The 19,254-nt window shown below is 40.3% G+C and overlaps 2 protein-coding genes across 2 annotated transcripts in view; one reads left to right on the top strand and one right to left on the bottom strand.

Annotated features, from left to right (window-relative positions):
- The window catches only part of MRPS18A (mitochondrial ribosomal protein S18A), a 47,208-nt gene extending 42,180 nt beyond the window's left edge, over window positions 1-5,028 (top strand). Inside the window, exon 6 of the mRNA XM_060244542.1 lies at window positions 4,645-5,028. Coding sequence (XP_060100525.1) covers window positions 4,645-4,789 — 145 coding nt within the window. The 3' untranslated portion in view covers window positions 4,790-5,028. The remainder of the gene's footprint in view (window positions 1-4,644) is intronic.
- Window positions 5,029-6,583: 1,555 nt separating this feature from the next.
- The window catches only part of RSPH9 (radial spoke head component 9), a 34,810-nt gene continuing 22,139 nt past the window's right edge, over window positions 6,584-19,254 (bottom strand). The window contains exon 5 of the mRNA XM_060244532.1: window positions 6,584-6,856. Coding sequence (XP_060100515.1) covers window positions 6,696-6,856 — 161 coding nt within the window. The 3' untranslated portion in view covers window positions 6,584-6,695. The remainder of the gene's footprint in view (window positions 6,857-19,254) is intronic.

Raw genomic sequence — 19,254 nt, 5'->3', positions numbered from 1 at the left:
TTGAGTCTTTGTAGAATATGCAGGATATAAATCTAACATAATAAATAAATAAATTTACATCCAGAATAGCTGATCCTGTTCCATCTGTCCACCACTACTAGCTGCTGATGGATCTAGCTGTGTATGATTCATATTTTTTCCTAGCAATGCTTTTCTGTTTAGTGGTGGAATAGTAAACATAATGGTAACACTGCAGCCAGCGAAGTACACTTGTAAGGGCACACTGAGACCATATCTGTGCTTTCTTCTACTCTCTCTCAAGCTGTTGGTAGAAGAAAATTACAAGCTACTTTGTATCTCCAATTGATGCTGTGTGACAGCATAGGACTGACATAGCTCCACATAGGCATTTTCACTATGAAAGTAATTGGCATTAAAAGTAATGTATTGAACTGGTTCTGCACTGGTAAAACTAGGTAAAAGTTTAGCAATTAGAAACTGTAGTCTTTCTTCTGTAATTATGTACTGATATGTTTTATACAGTCAAGTGTTCTGTAATGAATTATCCTTGGAGCTAAGAAATATATGAAAACTACATCCTACACAGAAAATTAGCTTCTCCAAAAGGTGAGGCTAGGTTAGGCAAAGGAAGGTTTAAGGGCAGTGCTTGCTTTCTCCTGTGTGAAATCACTGAGGTAAAAGCAGCAAATAAACAGTCATTCTTGAGCTTTTGACAAAGCAATTATTAGGAGCAGTAAAAGTAAAGTATGCTCCAGGAATGGAGTCCTTCCAAAAGTCTGTTTCAACTAACAATGAAAACTCAGCCTGTGCTCTGTTCACAATGGAAGCCAAAGGGCTGAAGCAGAGTTGAATTAACCTGCTCTTAATGACAAATAATAAAAGCTTTAAAACCTGGCTTTTACTTAAATGTCTTTTTCTATTTGAAATTGGAGTGTAGGCCTTCCAAATCTTTTGGAAATGAAGGGACGTCAAGAAGCCACTGACTTCTGAACAAATGTTCCTTGCTGCTTGTACATTTCTTGCTTTCCTCTTCTAGTGAGATCATTTTATCTCAGAAGCCTCCTTTCTCTCCCCCCCCCACCAAAAAAACCCTATAAAATGTGTTGAGTGTTTGTAATGCATTGAAGTAATCCTGGCTTCTCTTCCGCTGTTTCTGTAAACAGGGTTTGTTCCATCAGATTTGATTCCAAATGAGTGTCTAGTCTTTAGACAAAACAGATTTGCCTTCATGATGAAATCCCAGTACAGCATTTACTGAATGAACTAGTGTGAATTCATTTGTGTTTTTGTTCTTCTTAGAGCGACCCTCTAACTTTCTGCACTTCTGTTCCAAATGAAAGATTGTTCATGCTTATATATTAGGCTCCCTCTTACTGATCCTACTTGTACATGGATTTCTAATACTGCAGATTCTTTGGAGCATAGCTTTTTTTTGTACTTGTTCTGAAGTGGTTTATAAAAAAGTGAACTTTATGTACAGGGTAGAGAGCTACCCTGAACTTTACTTTGGAATAGCTTAGTTTAAACAGCCCAACTTTGAATACAGTCTGTTTTTTCACTTAATTTGAAAAGCTCTTAGGGATCCTTCATCCTGAAAAGTGCTGGATTAATGTGAGAGGTTTTTATATGTTCCATAACAGCTTGGTGCTGCTGAGATTTCGTTACCATTTTATGGTCCCCAAATGCATGCTAGGTACTACACTGAGCAAATAAATTACACCAGGCTCTGCCCAAAGCAATTAACATCTAAATTTGCACTTACTGCAGCAAAGAAGAGATGACCAAACTGTGGGATGAAAAGGACACATTGGGGTCATATGACTGATATTGCTCACAAGAAGGGTATATACTCAGCATTGCTGAGTTGCTTAAAAGTCTGTTACAAATTTGTATTAAGCCAGACAGTATTGGTGCAGATTGCTGTGTGGTTTTGTTCCAAATCTTGGATTTTCCTGCAAACTCACAAAAACTTTGCTTGTTTCCTCTTCTTACCCTGTTTGCTTGCTTTATAGAACAAAATTGCCTCCCTTGCATCCTACTACTCTTCTACTTAGTCTTCCCACCAAGGCTCTACTGCATTGTCCTCCAATCACTCATTCTGTTTCGCTGAACTACTTTACCAAAGTAAGCTAGCTGCTACACTGTTCTCTGAGTCTTGAGTACTACCCTGCCTGCTCTTGAATCTGGATCACTAACCTACTGCTGTTGACTTTTTTCCTTCTCAGCACTAACCTGCAATTGCCTGTTTTTCATCCTGTGATCACCTAAAAAAAATGGCCCCTTTGAAATTAAAGTGAAAAGCAGTTAAAATTAAAAATTGTAGAACAACCCAAGAGGAACCCAATAAAAAGCCTTTAAAATACACCTAGGCTTGCTTCAGCTAGAACAGGTTCTGACTTTCCAGTCTAAAAACTGACAAATCTTGATGTATTTTTTAAACCTTCTGGCTGCAGTTGTTTCGAAGCTCAGGTATGGGCAGCCCAATAATTTTTTAAAGCAAACTTATGCTCCTATTTAAAAAGAGTGCTTCGCTTCTTATTGTTCTGGAAGCCTAACTGAAGCCTAATTTTTTTTTATTTGGAGAATGCATACTGAACCCTAAGCTGAAATTTCCTTACCTGTTCACATACAGTTAACACTTATACAGTGGTAAAATGTCTGTCTTCAAAGTGTTGATGGAAACTTGGGCTGCTTTCACAGCTTGTGCCTCACTAAGCATTGAACTGAGGTTGAAAACGAAACTGTTTTTATATGATTTACCTACATTGATAGTTCTGCTTTGTAGAGAAAACAACATATGGAACATATTTTGTGAGTGTGATGAATGCAACTTATTGTGCTGTCTCATTGAGCAAAACACAACAGTTGACGGCAGATGATAGTTCCACACATTTTCCTATGTAGAATAATATCTCTGTGGGAAAATCATCATGTGTGAAATGGCTCCTAGAAGAACCAACTTCCATGCGTAATTTGAGGCAAGGCTTTGAGTGGCATTTTAGAAACCAAAATGTAACCCTAGAAACAATATCTTCAATCTATGTCATATGTTGACTATTTTTTTTTCGTCACAGACTATTAAGAATCAAGTAAAATGTTTCTTTGTAGGCACTTCAGGGAGTTTCTTAGAATCTTAGGTGAGATTAGAGGAACTAAAGGCGATGAAGAATGTGGTCAAAGGCTGGACTGTAGTTTTGATATGCAATATATGTTGGAATGCCAGTTGCTTGGGGCTTATACTGCAGGCAGCTGTGCCTTTTCTGCTGTTTGTTGGTTTCTCAAAAATATCTGGTTGGCCACTGTAGAAGTGGCCTGAACTTCTGCGCTGAACTATATGGATGACAAGATCATAGTTTTCCTAGGGCACCAAAAAACCTTGGGCCAGCTTCACCATATCAAGTAAATTTGGACTTTATGGGTCATCATACTGAAAAGGTTGGGAACCACTTTCCTAAACCATTTGTGCCATTTGGCCATAATGCACCATTTTCTGTTACTTTTGGGTAAAGGCTTACTGTATACAAAGATCAGGCCAAAGCTTGCTCCTAAGAACCTGATATTTTGTGTTTTAAGGGGGGAATGCACATGTTTAATCTAATCTGTTCTCATTGTAGCTTCTGCAAATCCAAATAGAATTCTACAAGAATATTGCTACAGTCTCTTAATAGGCATGTGTAAAAATAAATACCCCTGCCAGATTCTTATTCCCAAGCAAAAAGAAATTTTAACCTCATTTCTTAGAAAAATAGACTTACTGTCTTCGGATACTCTCAGATAAATCTGGTGTTTGTGTAATTGTCTCATGCCTGCTCCTTAGGCTCGCTGTAGTAGTTGGTGTCTTCCCAAAAAGAATAAACAAGCAGAATACATTTGCGGCTGTACTTCAAGGCAGTAAAAATAACCTGACACCCTGATAGTCTGGTGATAGGCAGAACATATCAGTGGCTTAGTCTGTGTTTATCTTATTAAAATAATGACATAAAGATGACAGTTACTGGGCTTCCATATAGGACAGCAGCCAAGAAGGATGGTGAGAAAGGAACAAGTGCAGTGTTTTCCCTGCCACAGGAATGGAGCTATCCTATCTGACTACAAGGATCCTTGTTCTGTTCATTGATTGGTAAAGCACATGCAGCTTCCAGTGAATTGCACATGTTAGCATTGACAAATAGCTGCCCAAATAGCTCAGGTTCCTTTTGCCAGACTGTCCTAGAGGCCATATCCCTATACCCAGGGGTTCCCAATGTGGTGCCCATGAGCACCATAGCAGCTACCAGCACCTTACCTGGCAACCTCCAAGTGTTTGCAAAAGATGGGTGGAGCTGATGCCCAATATGGCTTTTAATTGGCTGTGCAGACTAAAATAACACTTCAGCAGCAGCTGCTGCCACAGTGTTGATTTAATTTTCCTTCTTTTCTAGTGCACTTTTAAAATTACTTCTCTTCTCCCCTGTACTTAGACTTCCTCTGGGGAATATGCCTCTGCCTCCTGCCACAACCATCTTGTGGTTGTATCCACTATATATGAGAATTTCAGAGGTGCCCACAGGCTCAAAAAGGTTGGGGACTCCTGCCCTATACAAATAGAGCCCCTGAGTGGCATCTGGGCATACTTATTGTATCCCCAAATATTTTCTCAATTACCAATTTAATTCATTACCTGCTTTTGTTTCTTCTATATAGGTATCTTACCCGGTACTCTGTCGGTTCTGTAAAGCCCATCTGGAACAAAGGCCGCAAGTGGTGCAAAGTCCCCATGCCGATATCACACCCCATACTCAAAGATAACATTTATTATGGACGCAAGCCGCCTTCTTTTAATCATTAAGGTGAAATGACATTTGTTTGAACAGTGGAACATAACTGGTCTGCTTTTCCTGAAGTTTATTTCCAGTATTTTGATTTTAGTGCTTTCTACATAGGAACAGGCTTGTGTAGTTTCCCTGTTGCAGTGAGATATGATGCCTGTTGCTTTAATTTTTTTTTTTTATGGAACCAGCCCTGAGCCTGCTTCATGGGGAGGGTGGGATATAAGTAGAATAAAATAAAGAAATAAATTGAGATTAACTCTAGTGTAATGTGGTATATATTTATATTCTCCTGACATTCGGATGAAAGAATAACTTCAGCTGAAAGTATTAAAAGATCTTTAATAATATTTTAAATGTGTGACGTGCTACTGTTTCTGCAGTGCTATTGGGAAGTGAGCACTGAAATATGGATGAAAATACAGGAGGAATGTTTGCAGCAATCACACACTCAGCTTCATCAGTCATACGCTACCCTTCAACAAGCGTCACCCCCCCCCAATACAACTTAATAGCCAAATTCCAATGTCAGAACAGACTGATAATTAAATTGATTTGTGTACTTCATTTACTTGCAAGATTTGGATTTTTTCATAGATTGACTGAGAACACTTTGCTGCACTAGACAATATGAGCCAGAGTGCAAGGAAGATTTTAAATGGACAGAATTGGAGGAAATAGAAGGAGCAGTTATGAAGTTATTGAAGCTCTCCATCCTAGAGAGTTTTAGATTTCTGCAAACATAACTGCGGAAGGACAGTGGATCCTAGAGTATCCTGAGGCTTCCTCAGGAGATGGTGGGCTCTCCTTCCTTGGAGGTTTTTAAACAGAGGCTAGATGGCCATCTGACAGCAATGAAGATCCTGTTTATTTAGGGGAGGTGTCTGTGAGTTTCCTGCATTGTGCAGGGGGTTGGACTAGATGACCCTGGAGGTCCCTCCGAACTCTATGATTCTATAAGAATGCTTAATTTTTGATGCTGGTATTTAATGCTACACTCTAGGAAGAGACAGAGATTGAGAGAGAAGGGGATTCACATGTTGCCTGATCCTGAAGTGTGAGTTGTCAAGAATCATGGTGGAGGGATAAGTCCTGGGTTGAAACAACCTAAAATGAAGAAGAGTTGGATTTATACCCAGTCCTTAAGTCAGAGTGGCTTATAATCTCTTTCCCTTCCTCTCCCCACAACAGACACTCTGTGAGGTAGGTGGGGCTGGGAGAGCTCTGAGAGAACTGTGACTGACCCAAGGTCACTCAGCTGGCTGCATGTGGAAGAGTGGGGACTCAAACCCAGTTCTCCTGATTAGAGTCCACCACTCTTAACCACTACACCAAATTGGCTCTCATGGGCTAAAAGGAGAGGTCCCTCATGGCAAGAACAAAGTTTTTGACTTATCTGATTTACTCCAAGAGACAAACTAGGTATAACAGGCTCTGAAAGACTGATCCATCGGTGATGCTGTCATTCTAAAGAGATTTAAAAATGCCAAGAGGGCCCGTTATCAGGCACAGGATGCAATGAGCTGAGGTGCTATTTAAAAAAAAAATCTGACCTGTGGATGCCATCTCATCTGGTTTGGCCCTGAGGGGGATGCTAATTAAGCAGGGGATGGAGTCATCCTGCTGACTGAGAACTTGATTGGCTTACTGGGTAGGTCAACTGTTTTTAAAAGCTGGTGCTCTTCAGAATCTTATTTAAACTAAACAATCTAAGTGAAAGTGCATGATGAGCCCAGGATATGCTCATACTATCAGCGCAGAGTTGCTATTTCAGATACTATTGTACAATAGGGCTCCATTGACAAATAGGATGGTTTTGCATTTATTTATTAAAACAAAACATTTTAGAATACAAAGTTTTCCTTTGTAATTTTCAAGTACAAAGTACATAATTTTCCATCCTCGATTTGCAGCTGAATGGAATCTTCACAGCATGAAGGGCAGATCTATGTTCTTTTCTCCAGTGCCGAAGTAGATGTAGCCATGTTGTTTAGTATAGGGAACATGGTAGAATGTCAGTCCAGGCCACAGCAGACTTCTCAGTACCACTATTCTGCCTCCTCTCTCCACTTGGATGCTCCAGGACCCTGTACAAGAATAAGTTGCTGGATTTTTACCAGATGTGACTAAAAGGCAACTTTTCTGCTATAAGACTGTTGCTATTGCCCACTGGAACTCAAATACAGAAGTGATTCAACTGAGCTTCTGATAATATGTAATGCTGTTCTGTTTTTAGCTCAATCACATCAGGCAAAAGAACCACTGTATTACCCCTTATGTGCCTGTTGCTTCTCCAGTAGCACAGTTGATTTCTCAATCAGAGAGATACAAAGAGCTACAGAATTACTAATATTAATATTCTAAAATTTATGATGGGATAAGGGCTTCCTTGGGGAAGGCAATGGCAAACCACCCCATAAAAAGTCTGCCGTGAAAATGTTGTGAAAGTGACGTCACCCCAGAGTTGGAAACGACTGGTGCTTGAACAGGGGACTACCTTTACCTTTTTTTTTTTAGAGCTTCCTGCCATAAAGCTTTGTGAGGCTAACGGTATAATCATGACCTCTTAGTTTTTTATATTCAGTTTCAAAAGTAGACTAGAAATAGCCAGCCAACACATACACACACAGAATCCAAAACCAATAAGGAAAGTAAGACTGAGAAATAACCCAGTGCGATTCATAGCCCAAGCGATGAATTCAGGTTGGTCTTGTCCATATCCAACACTGGATTTCTGTTCATTATTGAGGTGAATCAGTGGGAATCTTTCTAATGCTATAATTCTAATGTTTTGTAGATTCCCCACCCCCACTGAATAATGGAAGGGAACAGCTATGTATAAGACACCTAAATCATAATGTGATAATATAGAATTAGTTTAACTAGATGAATTCCAGAAGGCCACTAAATCGGTCTGCAGCAGTGAAAACACCATCTACCCAATCCACTTTATGTATCCAGCTTACCTGTCAATAAACCAACTAGTCTGTACAGTGTCACAACCCTACAAAAATTGATATACTGCTGTAATGATAGGTCAAACAGGTTCTCTGAATTCCCAGTTTTCTTTTTTTAAAAAGTCTGCATCTCCTTCCCTTGTGGAATACTACTTTCCAAATCAAGTCAAAGAGTGAGTTTGATATCATGCTACTGCGTTTTTAATTGAGACTAGAGGGATTATTTCCCATAGGCAAAGGCAATATGGGTACATGTTAACTGGTTATCTGCATATATTCTCAGGAAAAAAAATTGTCTTAACAGACATACTTAAGATTCCCCACTCCTCCACTTGCAGCTGCTGGAATGGCCTTGGGTCAGCCATAGCTCACACAGAGCTGTCCTTTAAAGGGCAGCTGCTGTGAGAGCTCTCTCAGCTCCACATACCTCACAAAGTGTCTGTTGGGGGGTGGGGTAAAGGAGATTGTGACCACTCTGAAACTCTGAGATTCAGAGTATAGGGTGGAACATAAATCCAATATAATCATCAACCAACTAATCTAAGAGAAAGGCCCAAAATAGTTTAATTTAATTATCCTGGGAGTAGAACTTAGCTCCACCTTTGAATGTAGTGTGCATTGAGCAATAAAGGAATTTGTTTCAAAACTAATTACACTCCAGTGCTGCTGATTAAGTTCTGAGACCATTGACGATTTTGTAGAATGCAGAGGCAATGGACTGCTCTGTATTTTTGTTGTTGAGTGGATAGCTTGACCATACTGAGTGAATAGAGCATGAATGTTAAAACTGTTTTAGTTCTATGACACAAGAAGATAAAAGCCAAGTAACATCACCATATCTTTCAAGGAAAGATCAGAGTCACATAAAAATGATTCCTCCCCTCCCATTAATGCAGTACAGAAGCATCACAGTCAATTTACAGATGTTTCTTGGAGTTGCTAATCTCCAGGGAAATATATTTTATATTCTACATCTAAAGAATGCTCCTGTACTGTGGAATTTTCAGGAAGCCAAACTGTGTGCCACAGTATAGATGGGCTGTGTGTGTAGTAACACAGAATGTACCAAAGCATTAAGATAATTATCTAAGATACTCAAAAGGAAACATTGGACAGTAAGGCTCTCAGTCATGTTTTGAAGCCAAGTTCCTGTGTCTTCAACTCAATTCCAGTCAATGATCTATATTGTTCTAGAAAGATTTCCACTCTTTGGACATCCTCTTGGGGACTGCAATTAAAGGCCATTCAGAGCTGCAGCTGGAGCACAATGCAGCTGTCTGCTATTCAAAGAAAGGACAGCATAATGGTACTGCTTTTTACATTACTTGTCAATCAAATTTCAGATCTACCATAATGTTCTATTTCTCCTCTTTTAAACTTTAAGGAACTGACTTGAGGAGTCAAATACTCCATGAGAGCCATTCTCTCCATACATTACTATTGTGTTTGCAACCAACACAGTGCTTTGACTAGAGGTTAAAGAAGATTTTAGGAAGATCTGGAGCACATTTCCTGCAACAAAAAGATTTACATTCTGCGTTTCTTCCTGGAGGAGCTTGCTCAATGAGCTAAGACTCTTCTGTTCAGAGATCAAAGCAAGGTCTTCTATGGGACTTTTCAAAAAGTTTGCTCCCATAAAAGTGTTCTCCTGTGGTTAAAGACTCTCACTGGCCTTTAACCACAAACAGAAGGCAGCCAACAGAAACAATTCCCACCTTTTTAAGGTACTCCTTTAGAGCAGCATCTATTAATGCATTACAGGAAAACTGGCAAAAACTTAGAAGTCCTGAGAAAACAAAATGTTTTGCTTCAATACCTCTTACCACAGAAGACACTGATGATTTGCCTGGAAAAAAAGTTGTCTTGTTACAGCACAGGCAAAGAGCAGAAATGAGTTTCTGTTTGCAGTTTTAGCCATATATTCACTTAGACCTCAATACATACTATTTAGCAATCAAGTGTCTCAAATTCCTCCATATGGAAAGACAGACTCCATTTTCAGCAAAGGAAAGTTTGAAGATTTCATGATGAATTTCTTAAATACTTTAAAATTCTCAGAAGGTGCCAAGGAAATGTTTAAAATGATACTCATTACAGAGAAGACAGCTTCATGTGGACGCATTAAGCACAATGCAAAATCATGCTGCTAAGATATGAACAGAGCAGTTAATGGTCCATCATGTGATATTCACAATTCACCTAAGGTCCGGATTCAGCTTAATTTTAATCACAAGTAAGACTGACTGAAACAAATGGACTAATTTAAATTGGATTATGATTGCTATTAATGTCTTTTAACAAGAGGTTCTTGCTTTCAATGATTTTTAACATTATTTGTGGATAATTTTTCCTTGCCTCTGTTGCCAGTATTAGTCTATTTTGTGGGCAGAGCTGGGCAAACTGCACCAAGCACAAAGCCCTACCTGAGGAGTTGGTTCCAAGATGCTACGATATGCAGTACTTCAGTGATGAAGCAGTCTTCCACTAACAATCAGAAGTCTGGCATACAACACATTCATGGGAGAAACTTTACACTGTTATTTTTCATTTAAAAAAAAAAAAGATAATTTGCTTTTTAAGCAACACCCGCCAGAACTAGCTAAGCCAAATGCTGTCTGGACTGAAAAAATGGCTTGTCAGGACTCCAGAAGGGAAAAGAGAATGCTGTTGTGTGGGAGGAAAGAGCCTGGGAAAAATATCCTTTGGATGAAGATCTGGAGCTTCCCATTCCCCTCTGGAGCAGGCTGCAATCTCCACCCTGCCCAATACAGGTGGGAATTCTGAGAAGATACCTAACAATTTACCAAACAGTGCTTTGAGCACTTTGCTGTTCAACTAACCACTGGCTCTTTGATGGTCCACTACAAATGTCAAGTCCCCCGTGTTACATTTTAAATGTCTATCTTAGCTTCTGCTTTCTCTCCAGTTTGCCATCAAAGCCCACACCCCACTCCCCTACCTCAAATCTCTGTCTGGGCCCTGGGCAAAACTTTGTACTATATGTAGGCTGCAGAGATGCTGAACTACTGATTGTAAAATGAGAGGCTCTTGAAATAACAGGGCTGATCCACTTCAAATTCACTCTTCCATAACACTGTTGCTTTGGATGTATTTAAATGCTTATTGTCTGGGAGGAAAGCAGATTTCAAAGTAACAGGCTACTTGGTAAAACCTGCCAGTTTCAAAAGGTCACAGTAGGGTAATAAAAACAATGGCATTTATACTACCAGAGTAGTAGTAGAATTATATTCTGCACAGCTGTGCAAGTGTTCACTTTTTTTGCTCCATATTGTCCTAGGCAACTACAGCAGGAGTCAAATGCCAAAGCATCCATACCTGCAGTTCCACAGAGACTTTAACTACTCCTATTTTCCCTTGTGTTTAAAGCTTCCAAAAACAATGTGGCTATCTCCATAGTCCTCTGCAATATAGGTAAGGGTGTTATACTCGAAAAAGTACATACTTGCTAACTATTTGTGTTCAGGACAACAAGTAAATCCATACATTCCCTTTAGTGCTGTTTACTCTAACATGTTTGAAAGCAGTAGTGAATCTTATTAAGAGTGATTTCATTTTATTGTACATCAGATTATCACCAGTAAAATACAAAACCCCCAAACTCTTAAGAGTGCATTCCGTTTCAGATCCAGCTGAAAGACAGCAACCCACAGCATCCATATTCTTGAAATCCAAATACTTTTAAAGGAGATCCAGCAGGCAAATTAACACCAAAGTGAGTGTTAGTATATTGTGTCAGAATTTATCTGAACAATGACACATATACAGCATCCTGTAAACATAGATACTAGATATTACCCATCACTGATTAAGTTTATAGTAAGATTAGACCAGCAGTCTACTGCATTTCCCTGTGAGGGACCCTATGGCCTACCATAAATTCAGGTTCTTGGTCAAGTTGTGGGCAGTTTTGGAGTTTTGAGAAAACGGACTGAGAGCCACCACAAAATGCTTACCATGAAGAGTAATCAGAATCACTGGGTTGGGATACTGGGTCCAATGACAAAGTGTTGGGAGGTTGCATGCCTAGGTGCAAGCTTTTGTGCAGGATGTGGAATGATACAATATAGTCTGATCTCATCAGATTTCAGAAGCTAGGGGGGATCAGTACTTGGATGGAAGACCACCAATGAAGACTTTGCAGAGGAAGGCAGTGGCAAACCACCTGTTTAATCATTTGTGTTGAAAACCCTTTATGGGATCACCATAAATTGGGTGCAGCTTGACAGCACTTCACACACATGTACAAGCTTTTGTGCAGCTACTCTGACTTCAAGCCTCGTATTCTTTTTCATCCTGGCCATCGTTTCACAGAGGCAGGGGAAACACACACATATTCCACAACTATGAGAGACTGTTCTTTTTCTTCAAGGAAAATACCATTCATCCAGACAACTGCCTAATTTCACCTGCTAAAAAAGTTGAAAACTGCTTCATGACCCTCAAGGGCACTCCCTACTTCAGTAACACTCTGTCAAATGTGTTGGGGCTGGTATGGTTGTAATTGCACAACTTCAGCATTCATCAAAGGGGGGAAAGGCCAGCCATTCTGCAGGAGGAAGTGCATGTGTTTCGGAAACATGCAATGATTAATTCCGGATATGCAAGTGAAATGAAATGTGACAAGAGTGCTGGGGTAGAAGCACCTTAATTGGCCACATTCCAGAAAAACCTGGGAGTGGGGACAGTAAAGCCACACAAGGGCAATTATTCCTTTGATCATTTATAATCCAATGTATACTGCAGATGGAACAAAGAAAAGAGATGCCCTAGATCAAAGTGGGTAGGTATTTAATGAGAATTTCATTATAGTTTATCCAGTTTGTTCTGTGTACATAAACTTGACCCCAACCTTTTCTTTTCTGTCACCACTCAATCTAAAAAAGAAGGCAAAATGGTGTTATGGCTGACCCCCCTCTTCTCCCTAAAAAGCAAAATCTTGTCACACCTTAAAGACTAACAGGGTCCTCTCGGGGCCCAGCTACTCAATTTATTGTCAAGGCTCCCCCCACCCACTTCCCATGCAGCCTGGGCCCCCCCGACTTCCAATTTTTAAATTTTATTTATTGTACTTATCTCTGGCAAGCCCCACGCCACTCTCCAATCCCATGTCTGCCCTAGAGCCCTGCCAGCTTGGCTTCTCCCTCAGCCAGTTTGAAAGTGATGCTGGCTGGAGAGGAAAGAGGAGCCCCAGCAGCAATCCCCACCACTGAGAAGGAGGAAGACAGGCAGAGAAGTGGCTGCACTGTTGCTACCAATGCTGGCCACCATTTATTTCCAGCTGAGCCACTCGCCTCCTCCTTTTCTCTTCGCTTCTTGTTTAAAGAAAGCAGAGGGGGAGGAATTTGCATGGAGACGAGCAGCTGTTTTCTCTGTTTTGGGGTCTGAGTTGGCTTGTTTGTCTTTTCTCCCTGCAAGTAAGGTCCTTCTGTATTTACTGGGAGTTACTCTGAAGCACGTACTCCTTCGATGGTGCTACACTGATTATAATCTGCCCACATTTTCAAGGATCAATGAGAAGGCAGGGCAAAGCGGGGGTGGGGGGGAGCTGTTTGCAAGCTGTGCTTGGGGAGGCTTGCCTGAAGAAGGCACAGCATGATCTTGGCTGTGGCAGCAGACAAGAACAAGGAGCCCCTCCTGCAGGTGCTGAGGCAGTATGTTTAATCAACTGCCCCTGAAAAATTTAAATGCCCCCCAAAGGAAAAAAAAATCCTGGCTGTGGGCCTGCTAACAGGTTTATGGTAGCTAAAGTGTTTGTGTGCTACAGCCTAATTCACCAGATGCATGAAGGGAATAGTTTGTAACATAGTCTTCCAGAAATTCTAGAGCTACTCCAATGAGACTTCTATTTCGTTCAGCACCTTTACATTATGCATGATTCACTACTATCATTTATTTCAGATATGTAGCATCACCTTGTTCAGATCATATCATAGCAGGCTAAATAGCCCAGCTTAGCCAGAGCTTGTCAGAACCACAAAGTTAAGCAGGGCTGGATGTAGTTGGATGAAAGCCTCTAAAGAAGACAGAGGAAGACAATGGCAAGCTACATCATCTCCTCCTTGAAATGCCCCTGGTCAGTCACATCACTTTGAGTCAGTTGCAACCTGACACCATATACCTCTATTCTCATAATATTTATGCTCACAATAACCAGGTTATTTTTTTCGCCATATTTTGTGAACTCAGACTGAAAACAAGGATAGGCACTGAGTCCATCGCTAAAATTAAATTTGATGCAAATTCTACATGTGTCCAACATCTCCACACATTTGGATTATAGTTCTCCAATTATGATCAAATCTCCAGGTTCCGGCACATTAACAGAAATATAGGTAATAGCCTGGATGGTCCAGGCTAGACTGATCTTGTCAGATCTTGGAAGCTAAGCAAGGTTGGCCCTGGTTAGTACTTGGATGAGATACTACCAAGGAAGTCCAGGGTTGTTATGTGGAGGCAGGCAATGACAAACCACCTGTTTGTCTCTTGCCCTGAAATCCTGATGGGGTCACCATAAGTCAGCTACAAGTTGACAGCACTTTACACACACCATTACAGTAAAAATCAGAGCAGCTAATAATGCCCCTCGGTAGCAAGACATCAACACAGCTGTCAGGTTACAAATATGTTTGAGCCAATGAAGTGTAATGGTCAGAGCACTGAACTAGGATCTGCGAGATCCAGGTTCAAATCTCCACTCTACCATGGAAGCTTGCCAGGTGGCCTTGAGCCAATCACTCTCCCTAAGCCTGATCTAATTCAGGGTTGTTCTAAGGATAAAATAGAGGACAGCAGACAGTCAATGCTGGCAATTCTGAGGAGTCATAATCAACAAGGAAAATGCTTCACAAATATTAGTACTGCCTAAGAGAAATCACTTTCTAAACATTATTCCATTCATACTGAGGAGTGCCAACAACTTCCTTTCACTAGCTGATGCACCCAGGCAGCTGGGATAGCTAGGAGCTGTGATATTATAAATCTCAAACTCGTAAGAAGAACATGGTATAAAAACTATGTGATTTTTCTACTGAGCTTTCAAGCTATTACTGAGCTCTCAAGAACATTTCAGTATCATGTTTTCAAGTTCACTTTGCATATAATTCATTCATGGCTGCAGCCAAGTCACATGTTTATATATATATATATATTCTTTTCTATACATAGAAGCTGGGATACAGTATATAGAAAAATGAGCAACTCCTTACCTATTAACAACTACTACTACTAGAGACAAATGGTTCCTAACAAAGTCAGGATCTATCGCACTCTGGTTTCTCTGGTTACATTATGTTTCATCATTCCCTAGAATAAAATGTATACCTTAGCGGGATTTTGTAGTGAATATATAAATTATAAATAATATTTAATTTGGGATCAATTAAAAGACTTTTAACAAAACTGAAAAGGAACCACAAACTAAGTTACATGTCAAGTGGGAAAATATTTTCTTTTTTCAACATTTTAAAAAGCCTTTAAATAAACTTCCTGGAATGGCATGACAATGACTCTGTGCAACTGCTCACATTTTCTCTTGGTTAACAATAGGCAGATTCCGCCACAAATCTGAAATGATAAGCAGTCTCCTTCAAGATGAACAACCAAGGGTTCTGGATAAACAGGACCCTGAAAAAATGGTCAGGTTTGACCCAAAAATACAATGAATACACTGATTTATTACATACAGAAGCAAATCTCAAGACATACAGGTATTGTGCTATAAATATGAGCATCATGTACATGGTCAGAAAATCAAAATACATTGTTTGGGTAATGCTGCCTTGTCCCTTAAGGATGGGTTCCAAAGAAAAGGCACACCTCGAGGAACACCCTGTGATTGGAATAAGCACTGCACTACCAATAGACTCTAGTTCTTGGTATGAACAGACCTAGTGTATGGCCTTTGATAAGAAAAATCATGAGAGAATCTCCTCAGGACACAGAGTGATAGTGCTAGGAAAGCTACTGAAAAGGCCAGCAAGCCTTCCTGGAAGTTGTGTGAATTCTAGCAGGACTGACAGTCTCCTCTTTGCATCCACAGTTCAAGAGGTCAGTATATACCACACACAGTGTGGTTTTTCTGTCCTCACCTCTGTAAAGAGTCCAGAGCTTTCTCATATTACTTCATGAGGATTTACCCTTTATTCCTTCATTTCTCTGAATGCTGACACCACAGTGTCCCCTACTGGAAAACAATTAGCAAAGCAAGCCCAGGTTGATGTAGTACTAAACAAACAATTCTCAAACTTTTGGAAATGGGACCCACTTCTACTTGCAGTATTTTTCAGGACCTACTTCAAAACAACCTTTACTTTTTGAGACCCACTTGTAAATTAATTCCATGTTACTTCTCCCCTCTCCAACATACAATAAAGAAATCTCACATCAGTTAACACTGAATAAAATTAAATTAAATTTTTCCTTTATGATACTACTAAACACATAGAATACAGAGCAATAGGCTATACTTCATGGTCATTTTACCTATTATGCAGAGGAAAACACAAGTCCATCATCAAGCATCTTCTCACACTCACCCTGAACTTCCTCCTCTTGGCCCCACAATTCATCTACACAAGAGTCATGACCCCTACTTTGAAAACTACTGTATTAACCTCAGTACATAAGGCAAAGACAATCTAATTACTTTATAACTTGGTCACTTGATCAGATCAATTTATCCACGCAAACTGATTGAGTCCTCCAAAGATTATAAAGATCTACTTCAGTCACTCACGTCTCAGTGTGATTATTGGGTTCTTCTAGCTGATTGAACAACTCCAGGGGACACACCTTTTTTTTTTGGAACCCACAAATTCTCAAGGCTTCCCTACCTTATTCCCCAAGAGTCTACCCCATCCCCCTTTTCTTTACAGCATCATGTTCTCTCCAACACCGTTACTTCCCTCCTCATCCATTTTTAGGCCTTTTAGTATGGATTTCAGTAAAGCAGCTTGAAAGGTCTTGTCCCCATGTGGCTCTTGGCAGGCAGAAAAGTAAAGTGCTCTAACTCACAGCTTTCACAAGGCTGAGGATGGTGCTGCTTAGTGTTAAGCTATGAAAGGGGAGGGCTCAGGTCACATCTGTGAAACGTTAGCAGGGAGGGTGAAAGTAGGTGGCCGGCACAGCGCAGCACTTTGTTAGGTTTTGTGTGGCCACTGGGGAGACAGGCAACCCCGATAACAGGCTGCCCTGCAGTCTGCTGGCTAGCTAGTGGCTGTAAATACCTCAGCAGACACAGGCTCCTTAAATGGCTGGAGACAGTGGCTGATAGGGGATTAATCATGTCAGAGGGAATTTTTGAAAGGGAATTAATTAGCTGTGCTAATGCTTAGAGATAAAACAGGTTCATGTCTCTTAGCCTCAATCCTCCCAGCACCCAGGGCTTCACAGCATCCATGAAAGCACCAGGGAAAGGTTTTTTAAGTGTCTTGGGGGTGGGAGAAACCCCATTAAATGGCAGCTTTCACTGTACAGATAAAATACAACTCTGGAAAGGAAATTCAGCATAAGGACATTTCCATCCAGACAATTCTCAGGAGTACTGAGGGAAAGATAATACACCAATATGAGGCCCAAAGGAAATATGATAAAATCAGTTACAAGAGCAAAAGCAAGTTAAAGGGCCATGTCTTGTGTAATGTTCTGTAACATTCTGTAGAAGTGCACTGTTAATCCAGTGTTTCAATATTCCTATAGTGGTAGTGTTCTGTACATCTGTTATATGCAATGGAATTATCCAAAAATGTACAAGGCTGGGGTTTGTTATTTGATAATAAATGCAAGCATCACTTATAACTCAATAGAACTATAAATAATGTTAGATCCATGTCCTGAGATTATCACTGGTACACATATGTCAGCGTGTAGACAAGAGTCAGCATTTGTACAATACATAATTAGTGCTTACAAAGAGGTGCAAATGTAGTAATTCTTGCTTCTGCTACCTCAGGAAAAAATATTGATAGTGAACGCAAGTTTGTTAGTTTTGCTTATCAAATTTCAAAGTTTACAGCTTTATTATGAAGCATTCTTCATTGGCAGTCTTCAAAATGTGGCTGGATGATCATTTGTCGGAGATGCTTTAGGCTGACCCTGCATGGAGTAGGAGGTTGAACTAGACGGTCTGTATGATCCCTTCCAACTCTATGATTCTGAGTCTATATTTTCACACACACAGGAATCACCATTTCATACCTCAAAGCTATCACAATAGCACTTGCTTCTTTTAAATGTCAGTTTCTAACAGACATCATTTAGTTGTAACTGTTGTTAATTGAGTGGTCTTCTGGGCATACACACATTGAGACTGCATGTGTGCAAGCAAACTTAGAAAAGATCTCCAAAGCTTTCTAGTAGACTGGGAGCGTCCCTCCTCTCCGGTGCTTTCTCATCAAAAGAATCACATGAAAAGGGGCACCAGTGCACCATTCCCTCAGTTCTCGCCAAGCTGCTGCCAGAAACCCCAAGAAACAAAGGTTCCAGAGAGTTCACAGTAGGTCAGGAGGTAGGAACCACTCGATGAACAACTGTTAAGTGTAACCCTGTTTTCATCATTGTGGCTTATGTGCAGTCTCATACTGGGAGATTAGCAAGCTCACTGAGTAAAGGAGGCAGGTGTGAAGCTCTCAAAGGAAGAGACCATCAAGGACCTTTTCCCAACAGTTGTTTAGTATCCCATATATGATATTCATCCAGAACTGCCTTATAAAGAAGCCGAGAGATCTCTTCAAATGTCCCAACCGAAATACATGCAGGAATGTAGCAAAGAAAAATAGCACTCTTTTGGAAAGAGCTGTGACATGTAAAGTGGCAATGAGCAGCCATGCACTCAAGAAAGAATGTGATCAACTCTACCAACTAACGATGACAGGTTGTGAGGATGCTGACCAATCCTTCTTGAAACCTGAGAGATCACTACATAGTAGTGTTGGGTCCCTGGCAGACTAAAACTTTTAAAAAGTCACATTCAAGGAATGTTAGGTGTGCACAGATGTTTGGCATAGGAAACAAGCATAAGTATAAGAACATAAGAGAAGCCATGTTAGATCAAGCCAATGGCCCATCCAGTCCAACACTCTGTGTCACACAGTGGCCAAAAAAATTTATATATATATATATATATATATATATATACACACACACACTGTGGCTAATAGCCACTGATGGACCTCTGCTCCATATTTTTATCTAAACCCCTCTTGAAGGTGGCTATGCTTGTGGCCGCCACCACCTCCTGTGGCAGTGAATTCCACATGTTAATCACCCTTTGGGTGAAGAAGTACTTCCTTTTATCCGTTTTAACCTGGCTGCTCAGCAATTTCATCGAATGCCCACAAGTTCTTGTATTGTGAGAAAGGGAGAAAAGTACTTCTTTCTCTACTTTCTCCATCCCATGCATTATCTTGTAAACCTCTATCATGTCACCCTGCAGTCGATGTTTCTCCAAGCTAAAGAGCCCCAAGCATTTCAACCTTTCTTCATAGGGAAAGTGTTCCAGCCCTCTGGAG

Source organism: Heteronotia binoei, chromosome 1, assembly GCF_032191835.1.
Source record: "Heteronotia binoei isolate CCM8104 ecotype False Entrance Well chromosome 1, APGP_CSIRO_Hbin_v1, whole genome shotgun sequence".
In the NCBI taxonomy this organism is placed as follows: Eukaryota; Metazoa; Chordata; class Lepidosauria; order Squamata; family Gekkonidae; genus Heteronotia; species Heteronotia binoei.
This window is presented reverse-complemented; position numbering and strand designations above follow the sequence as displayed.